A 10,873-nucleotide genomic window follows, 5' to 3' on the forward strand; every position below is an offset into this window, starting at 1 on the left:
GGAAGAAAAAGAAAAAGAAGAAAAAAAGAGAGAATTTTCTCTCTCCTCCCTCTCTCTCTTTCTCTCTCTCTCCTTGTTCTCTCTCTTTTTCTTTTTCTAAAATTTTTCACTCTCTCTCTAAAATTTCTCTCTCCTACTTTCTCTTTCTAAGAAAGACCTATAGATCTTGTATCGGGTTATCTTTTACTCTTTTAAGGATCTATGTTGACCTCAGCGAGATGATCTCGAATTGATTTAGTACCCGGATGGTCTATCAGATTGGTCACCTAATCAACCATTTTTTTTTATTATTTAATTTTATTAAATATATGAAATAAAAAGTGATCATGATTTAATATTTTAAATAGGATTATCTAATTCATTTAAGGAAGACTAAAGATTAAGAATGATCGAGGTAAGTAGATCTTACGTTCTTTATTTATTTTTAAATAATTTTTTTTTTATGTAAAGAATTGTTGTTGATGAAATCATATTTTTCATAAAATAAGGATCAGCATATGTGATATGAAAAAAGCATGTTTTATTATGAGCATTAATTTCATGAATATGTCTTATGAAAATAGCATGATTATAAAGTATGAATTCTATTATTTTTCCATCTATGTATATTTTAAGAAAAAGATATAAAGATTTCAAAGACTCTTAGATAGCTATGAATGAATCCCTATGGAAAGGTCGACATTTGAAGCTAGCATCTATAAGAACACAGGCCCTGCCAATGGGTATAAAGTTGGCATATGAAATATGAACTTGTCGATTAAGAACACTGATCCTGTTATGGGTATAAAGTGACCATAGCATGAATATCTGTGAGCAAGATTTAGAAACATGACATGAACATATGACAAGAATGATTTACAAAATATGTTTATCAAATGTTCATGATTTATGCATGCATGATTGATTTATGACTTGTTTTATTATATGTTCTATGAAATACTTTATTTTATATTATCTATTATTTTTTAAATATTGTATTATTATAAAAAATTTATACTTGATCCGGTAAGGAAGCGTAAGTTCTACTTACTGGGCTAGTGTAGCTCATATTCTTTTTATTTTTTTTTTTTACAGAGGAATAAAGTTAGGACCGACGAAGGATTCCGATTTGGAGATCTACATAGTAAGCTTGAAAATTTTGTGGCTGAAGTTTAGTTATTTGATGATCACAAATTTGTAGTAAATGATTATGAATTTTGAACATGAATTTGATATTTAATTTTAGATTTAGATATTCTGAAACAGTTTTGATTTAATTAAAAATTTGAATTGAATCTTTTTATTTTTTTTATTTATGATATATTTGTTATTATAATTAAGAAAATGAATGTGGTTTTGTATTATCGAGAGCTGCATCCCTTGATAGCATGACCGTATTATGTCTCAAATTTGAGACGTGACAGATGCAAGGCCCAGTGTTAGTAGATCCAGATGATGATGTGTTAATCTTTCTAGGGAACATTTCTTGCTTGCTGGAGCTACTTAATCTTCAACAAGATATAAGAGCCCAACTCGGACAAAGGGAATAAAAATGTAAGGATTCTCCCTTTTCGCAAAGAGAGCTATTGTGTTATTCCTTTTTTGTTTTCTTGTGCTTATTTTTCACTATTATGTTACTTCTCCATCGAGGAAGTGAAAACAGCTTTCCTATGGACACCAAAAGTATCTTCTGTGACAATTTCTTTTGACCTTGCAAGTTACATTGCATGTTCCACTAGTATTTCATTTCTTTGCAGTATAGACAGCTCAGAAACAAAGATCTAAAATCCTTTATAACAAAATAACATAGGATCATGATGGGCTTGACCACTTGGGTTAATATCTTGAGTAGATAAAAATTCAAAAATTTCAAGTACCGTTGGATAAGGTTCGCAGGTTTCCTCAAGCACCAATGCTTGGGACAATCATGGCTGACCGTTTAGGCCCCCTTTCCAGCATAGCACTAACAATGAAGAGCCATATTACAAGAACAGGGGTCAAAATCTAGGAAACTAGCATTATGATCCAAAAGGAAAAGCTAGTAAGCTACATAGTTTTACGGTTACTGTGATTTATAATTGTCTTGTCCCGTTAAGCATGACAAAAGAATGAGCATCAACACTAGCTCATTAGAGCTCCTACAGAGTGATGATGATAAACATCTGTCAAGTTGCCATGAAGAACAAGTTTTGTTGGCCTCCTTATAAATCAGAATCACAAATTAATATAATCGAGCCTGCCAAAAAAGCGAATGGAGAATCTTTGGTAGAAAGAACCATAAATTAGTGATTGTCAAATTGAAAGTAATCTTAATCTGTTTGATCATGATTATTCTCCAAGACAAAGGCAATAACCTTTGTTTACTTCATAAATTGGTTAAACAATAAAATCTAAGGGCACTTGTCAGGAGCCCAGCACAGATCATTGTTGATGGTGTTCCATTAATTAACAGAAGTTTTGGAGATGTGGTCTGGGACATAGGCCTGTCACCGGGCTCCAAGTGAGAAAGAAATTGAAAATAAAAAGATTACTGAAAGATATGTTTCCAGTGATCATACAACAAAAATAGAACATGAAAAAGAAGTCATCAAATCTAAATATCATTACAACAGATATGAGAAATGCAATCAAATTGGTTGAATTAAGATGTATCTTACTCTTTCATCACTGCCCATTATAAATGGCTCCAGATTTTGAACATTAGTTTAAAAAGAATAGCAGTACCTGCAAGGCTGCAATCAACAAAAAGAAATGTAAAATGGCAACCCTACTCATCTTTCTTGGTCACCCCAGCATCCTTGGATATCTTTCTCTTCATTCGGCTGTATGGTCCTACCGTTCGGTCCATGATATACATGTATATCACTTGGCTCCAGGATCTGTATGACTTTAAGTTGTTGTAGTACTCCGGGGCTATTTCCTTCACCTTGTGGAGCCTGTTCCCAGGGATTCTAGGGAAATCATGGTGCTCATTATGGTATCCCACGCTCCATGTCATCAGATTCAAGGGCCCATAGTATGAGTATGTCTCCTGGTCTGGATTGAAAATATAGTGCTCCGAGATGAAGTGACCTGCTATTGGGTGTACGCCACCGCCGACGAATGTTGCAAGTATTAGATAAGCAAATGATTTCCACCCCCAGAAGTAGACCAAGCTGGCATCTAGAGCAATCTGGATTGTGAAATTGGTGAATTCCCACAAACCGGGGGGCTTGGCTTTGAGAAAAAGTGGTCTAAGAGCATAAAAGAAGAGCTGGAACAGGACCCAAATGGATTTAGTGATGGTGCTTGTAACAAGACGGGCCTCAGCATGGCTGGGGATGTCCATGTCAATACCATCAGCACCTTGGAAACGGTGGTGCTCCAAGTGGTACTTTTGGAATGTGATGGACATAGGAACACCAATAGGAAGGTTGGCGAAGATTCCTAACCAGCGATTGTAAGATGGGGTTGAGAAGGCTAGATTGTGGCTGAGTTCATGGATGGCTAGGAAGAGGTTGTGGTTTAGGAAGGCACCAAAGAAATATGAAACTGCTAGCATCTTCACCCAGCTTGCATTATGGAGGTAGGTTGCAGTCCATAGCTGAAGCAGAACAACTGCAGTGACCTGCACCGGAATTTCAGATGATAATAATGTAGAATCAGCAGCCACAGCAGATGATGAATGCAACATGATGAACATTTTTCAGTGTTCACTGAGTCTGAAGATTCACTCAAACAGGGAAAAAACAAAAACAAAAACAAAATTCACAGAGCTTTTATGAATTTTCACGAAAGATATGCTTTGTGGCTCCTACATTGCTGTTGGGAAGTTTCAATAATAACAAACAGTGTTGCTTGAATTTTTTTTTTTTTTAAAATAAAAAGCCAAATCTAGGTATAAAGAAGTTTGTCCAAGAAAGGTAGAGAATTTTAAAATGGTAAACTGTCCTGCCTCCAATACTCAATTCATTTATAGTGGTTTCATATATCTACCGAGGCATGTAAAGGAAGAATCTACCCTGATGCCACTAAGTCAGCAGATTGATGGATGATTATGATATCAGAACACAACTCGAAAGCAAGATCTAAATCTATATCCATATAAACTACAATAGTTATGTCCACAGCATCAGAAGGAACAACAACCTGGTTTACTGACATATTTTAGAAATTAGAACATTAATACTGGTTTTGCATCGATCGCATGTTCATCTTTCTTGGACATAATATAATCCAGACATGCAGCACTACATGTTGCCATGGTAAAAAAAGGAATAATTTCATTTTGAAATATATGTATAGAGATCAAAGCCGTGTTTTACAATATTAATAACTATTAAAGTATGATAGCACTTCCAAAGGTATTTAAAACTGCCAACCACAGATCCTTGAGATAAACAATCCCTCAATATCCAAAAAGGTGATGAAAATATTGAAAAACCTGAAGGCTTAATAACAGTAAAATTAAAAAATGTAGCCCTTTTTTCTGAAAACATGGTTATAAGAATTGAGGTACATTAACATTTTCAGTGAGCAGATTGATAGTATCAGACAGAACCTACAGTGTGCTCACAAAACCTTGTGATCGTTGAGAAGAACCCAATATAATATTCACAATTTCAACAAAACTGGACCAAGAAGGAAAGATCTATGCAGAATTTCAAACTTAAAACCACTTTACTAATACCAGGATAAAGATAGCATCAAACTCAAACTGAAAATATCAATGAAAATGACAGGTAAACTACCACCACAATCTACTGTTAGAAAGAAACAAACAGATGGAATCCAAATTATCATAGCACAGTTGATTATGCAAACACTATGCTGTGGTACAGACCGATACTTCATCTCCTACTGGCCACACTTCCTCCCAGTTTTACCAACATTATAACAACATCCCTATTTTCCCCTGATCGTCATATTACGTCACTTTCACTGCCCAACATTCTCATATATAAAATAATACGGGTTTTATAGCTGTCTAACATGAGTCTCTGTAACTTTTCAACAGCATTCATCAAATTCTTCTTGGAAATACCCAACCATCTTCTTGATCTTTAAAATGATGGAACCAAGGTAGCCCAAAAAGATTTAAAGAAACAAGTGATAAATAAGGCACATATAAGAGGCCATTGAAACCAAAGAGTTCCCAAACTAATCTGATGTGGAAAAAGGAAATAAGGACAAGTGATGGGCACGAAAAGGAACACATCCCACCAATAAGAGGCAAATCAATGGAAAGTGGTAGATTCCTAAGCCGTAAAAAGGCACACATCCACACCAGAGGAATAATAAAGTTGTTGCATCACAGAAATCAACCAGATTTCAATCAATGTGAGTAATAACCAAGAAAGGAAATGACCAAAATTCCATTTTCACTATCCACGGCCAAATCAAAAGAAGATACAAACTAAACATAGATCTTGATGAAAGCCGAAGAGCACTCTGATCTGAAGCAAATAAGAGACAAAACTCATCAGACACTGGCAAATCTCCTCACCAAAAGGATAGACGGATCTCACCGTAAGATCGACATGTTTCAGGATTCAAAGCAGACAATCCAGCATCAAACAGTGTGAGTGAAACCCAACCACCAACCAGATAAACTCGACAAGAAAAGAAATAAAAAAATAAAAATCCCATTTTTCTCTATCTACAGCTCAAAGAAAGTATATAATGCAATACAAGCATCTCATGGCTTCACACCTGGACATAAGCCCAGAGATCAGAAGCGAAGTAGCATATTAAATCTGAAAGAAACTTGGAAAAACTACGGAAATATCTTGTCAAAAAAAAAAATCAAAACTTCAGCACATGCAAAGAATAAAAAAGAAAAAAAAATCAATTTTTGATCAATGTACGTAAATCATCGAAGCAAATGGACCGAAACTCTTCATGGGAGTCATCAAAATCACATTTTTCGCGATCTAGAGCGAGGTTGAGGCAAGACAATATTAAACTGAAAACAAGCAATGAATGGGTCTTGTGTGCGGTTACCTTGAGGAAGGCCCAGCGGTCGGGGCCGAAGAGCTCTCGGATCTGAGGGTACTGGGAGAGGATGAGCCGGCGGCGGGAGGCGTGGGGTTCGTCGGTGTACGACCAGAAGAAGTCCGTCGCCATCACCCCGTCCTCCTTGTCCTCCATTTCACCCCCTCGACCTATTGCTCTCTCTCCTCCTCAAATCGCCGGCGCTCTCTCTTTCTCTCTCTCTCTCTCCCCCCACCCTTATCGTTTTTATTTACGGTAAATTAGATAAAAATTTTTATTTTATATTTCAAATTAAAAACAGTCTCTCATCTGAGTTTGAATTAAAAATAACTCTACATTTTAAATGTAAATTAAAAATATTTTTTTTATTTTTAATTAAAATAATTATTATATTTTTATATCTTCTATAATTATATAATAAAATAATATTATTTTATAATAATATAATATTAATTCATAATAAAATAATATTATTTTTAATATTATAATATTATTTTATAATAGTGTTCCTGATTTATAATAAAATAATACTATTATTTAATATCACAGTATTATTTTATAATATAATAATATTATTTTATAATAAAATAATATTGTTTCATAATATTATTATATTACAATAAGATAATATTATTTTATAATAAAATAGTAATATATTATAATAAAAAAAATATTATTTTGTAATATTTTACATCTAAGATAGTATTATTTTATAATAAAATAATATTATTTTTTAATATTGTAGTATTATTTCAGTATTGATTTATAACTGCAGAATTATTTGGTTATTCACGGTAGTTGAAAAATTATTTTTAAATAAAATTTAATAAAAAAATTATTTTTAATTTTAAATTTAAATAAATTTTATTATTATTTATTTATTTATTTATTTATTTATTGGCCATCAAAACCGCCCTCGCGGACGGGAAAGGAGTGGCCTCGGGGGAACGTCGCTTTCTATATATATTGGTGTCTCAGATTTGGCAGACACTGGTGAAGGATGAACATGCCTTGATTAGCGCCGGATATTCAAGGAATCTAATGAGATAGGAGAAAATAACATCACCAGATGCTGGATGGCATCATATACAGTGAATCATATGGATACTCTATGGGCATTCTCAGCTGATCTTTCTACATAATTTTATAATATTTTATTTTTTAACTTTTATTGATGTATGTATTTTTGTTTAATTTAAATCGTTCATTTTATCAGCAAAGGGAGGTTGACATTTTTGTGTGAAGATGTGATGTAAGGAAATCTGTAGCGGTGGATGAAAGAAGGTATTATGGGCCTGTTGAATGTATAAGCCCCAAGTAAACAAGGCTCTATTTTCACTCAATTTTGATGGAGTTTTTGGTTCGGATTTTTGATTTTTTTTACTATTTAAAAAAATTTAATTGAAACGACTCTTTCATGATTTTTTTTTTGAAAAATAATGTTCAGAATTTTTCTTGTGATCTAGCAAGAGAAAATCGGTGTGACTTATAAGAATTAGTGTGATAAATAATCTTATACATCCGCGGCTCTGATGGGAGATTTTTGGTGGTTGGTGGATCTCATCTTTTTGAGCATTCGGTTCCGATGGCAAAGCTTCATGCAACTTGGGCAGATATTATTTTTACCGGGCAACAGCTTCATATAGAAAGGATCTTCTTGGAAGGTGACTCTGCTACTATTATTTCTTAGATTCAGGGACGCTCAAGATTCATCCATTTATTCGGGATGTCTGGTTCTTCCTTCGTCAAGCTATTGCAATGCGAGTCCAGTATGTCTACCGAAAAGCAAACACTACGGTAGATTAGAGGGTGGCCTTTGTTGCTGAGCACTCCGATGATTGGCTGTGGAGATCAGGTGATGACTGCCTACAGATCTTGCAGGATTTTATGTATCTTGACTTTTTGAGTTGCTCTCGTACTAGATTGGTGTAACCATCCTTTTGTACCAAAAAAAAAATCTTATTGTTGCGAGGCTCAACATCTGAAATGATGAGATCAAAAGATACCACGTTGGAGGGGCTGTAGCAATCCGATCTAGCAAGTTTTTAAGAAACCTGCAAAACAAATCAAGGAATCGGATGGGAATCTTTCGGTTCTTGACCCTCCGATGTTTAAGTCAGTTTGAACTTCAAGAACAGGAAATAGAAAAAATAGAAGAGAACAGGAGGATTTATGTGGAACTAGAAAGCTTGGACTGGATGAGAACTGGAGCTCCTATTTGAGAACTGGCAAAGTTTTCACTGGCAGAGTCTCACTCTAGTATGAGCCTAGAGTTTTGGAGTCAGAATTTACTTGGAGGATCCTTGGCCCTCTATTTATAGAGGGGCTGATGAGGCCATTAGAGAGTTTGTTAGGTCTTTGGAGAAGTTTGTTAGGCCATTAGAAGCTAGCTGTATGTGAGCTAGAGCATAGCTGTGTATATTAGCTGGAAGTGAGGTCATACTTAGCTGTATGTGTCAACTGAGGATAAGTTATAGCATGGCTGTATGTGAGATCGTGGTCAGCTTTTATAGGATGACTGTAGCCGTTTAATGTAATAGTTGACCTTGGTAAAATACTAAGGTGAGATGGAGTATCATATGAGACTCTGGATATCTCGGATATATGGAATACTTTATTTCAGGTCGGTATTTATATGAGCTGAGATGAGTCAAATCAGTATTTATATGAGCTGAGATGAGTCAAGTCCGCATTCAGTCTTGTGATGAGCTCAGCCTCCAGTTCAGATCAGCTTTCTTGTGAGCTCAGCCTCTAATTCAAGTCCGCTTTATATGAACTTAGCCTCCAATTCAAATCGATTTTCTTATGAGCTCAGCCTTTGATTCATATCGACTTTCTTATGAGCTCAACCTCCAATTCAGATGGACTTTATATGAACTCAGCCTCTAATTCAAATCGATTTTCTTATGAGTTGAGGTGGGATAACCCCACAATAAACCTTATACACTAAAGGGATATTCAAAATTTTCAAATAATTTTATCAAAAATTTTATCAAATTAATTATTTTTTTTGTTGTTATAAAAAAATAAATGTGAAGGCAAGCCATGCTATATTATGATCTAAAAATGGCTAAGTTAGATTAATTTCATTTTACATCTAAATTTGATGGCCGAATACATTCTTATTTCGAAAGGATATTGATGTCTAATAAATAAAAATAAATAATTTTATTGGAAGTTATTAAGTAAAAATATATAATATTATTTTATTTTGACTAAGTAGTACTCGCATATATTTTAATATCAAAGTATAGCTTTAAGCTTGTTCATTTCAAGATACTCACAAACAACAAACTACCACCGCACCGGGGAGCCAAAACAACATATTTGTCATAACATACAGTGGGTCAGCCCAAACTAGATCCGAATATTCATAGGGTATCAAGTATTATACCTTGAAGAGCTAATTAAGCTCAATAATTTATTCTTTGAGAAGTTTGAAAATATCCGATATATGCTACACACAAAAATTAAACCATAAACAACAAACGATTGATAGCTAACTATATAATAACAGACTAAAAGTTGGAATATATATACATATATAGTCAAATATAATTTTCCAGACGTATTCTAATATGTCATTAACTTTTACTTTTCAACTAAAGGATGATAAATAAAACTAATATTATATATACATGCACATATGCATGTATATATTTATTCATATACATATGTATATTCGTTTATATGTATATAATAAGCCAAGTAATTTATATGGGTTCAAGTTGGGTAGTGTATAAAAATCTCAATGCAGATCCAATCCAGAAATTTCAATGAATTTGATTTTGATTTCATACCCAACCAATTCATTATTAGGTTCGAGTTGGGTTCAGGCAGGCAGTGGGTTGTCTGGATCACCCATTAGGTCTATAGTTGGGGTGACAGCCTTGCAAGCAGCTATTCAGAATCAACCAATTCCCAGTGTGACCTATGAGAAATGGAGATCACCGTCCAATGGATCTGTTCCCACATCATTCCCTCAAAGTGCTCGCCTGATTCATGTGGGCCCTCAAAATAACATGACAAGTCAGGATTATCTTGAATTCGGACGTGAATTAAGATGTAGTCTCTCAATCACGGCCATGTATATACTCTGTCATCGTTATAATTAAGTGAGCTTCATTTGATACATGGAACTTCATGCATCAAGATGCTCCGTGAGACCTATTCATTTGTGAACACAGACGAGTTCTTAGAAGACACATTTTTTTTTTTTTTTTTTTTTTTTTAAGGTCTCACCGGGGGAAGGTGCATGGTTGCAATTAAAAGACTTTTTTTTTCCTTTTATTTTATTTTTTATTTTTATTTTTATTTTTTTTATTTTTTGGTGTAAACTTTGATCAGATATTTTGGTCCTATTGACAGTTGTTTGAGTTTCGAGCTACCTCTTCTTGCAAGACATGACACGTGATGAGGGACCTTGAAGACATCATTTCATCCACAACATAATGCAAGAAAGAACATGCGAGGATAAGAGACCTCCAAGAGAACAATGATACATTTCTCACTTACCATTCACTTTTAAGGACATATTGGTTCCTTGGGGAACTTTCCAGATGCTGTAATGTTTTAACATGATAATTATATTGCATATCCCACCACCAAGTGTTTGGTTGGATTGTACCATCTCTTGCTCCCCCGGGCAAGCACACGGGTGTTCAACTCAACTCTCCAAGAAAAAAGGATAAGTATAGGATAGAAGGTGGGGATTAACCCCTCATTATCTTCATATTTATTGGGTATCCTTTCCGTGGAAGGGTAATATACATATTCATCGGTGCATAGGTGTACGGCGTGTATGATGTATATGATAAGCATTAAGCGGCATGGATTACCTTTGAGTATAGATCCTATTTAATTCACAGCAGAGAGAAATATCAACAGAAAGTACAGCTTTTAACAGCCTATGATCTGGCCA

The 10,873-nt window shown here is 34.4% G+C and overlaps 1 protein-coding gene across 1 annotated transcript; it reads right to left on the minus strand.

The window, feature by feature from the left end:
* Positions 1–2,594: 2,594 nt before the first annotated feature.
* Positions 2,595–6,168, minus strand: LOC140857525 (sphingolipid delta(4)-desaturase DES1-like). The gene is made up of 2 exons (XM_073256521.1): positions 5,962–6,168; positions 2,595–3,586 (listed from the first exon to the last, which is right to left on the minus strand). Exons 1-2 carry the CDS (start codon positions 6,106–6,108, stop codon positions 2,747–2,749), a joined length of 987 nt encoding a protein of 328 aa, XP_073112622.1. The 5' UTR covers positions 6,109–6,168; the 3' UTR covers positions 2,595–2,746.
* Positions 6,169–10,873: the final 4,705 nt, after the last annotated feature.

This window comes from Elaeis guineensis, chromosome 4, assembly GCF_000442705.2.
Source record: "Elaeis guineensis isolate ETL-2024a chromosome 4, EG11, whole genome shotgun sequence".
In the NCBI taxonomy this organism is placed as follows: Eukaryota; Viridiplantae; Streptophyta; class Magnoliopsida; order Arecales; family Arecaceae; genus Elaeis; species Elaeis guineensis.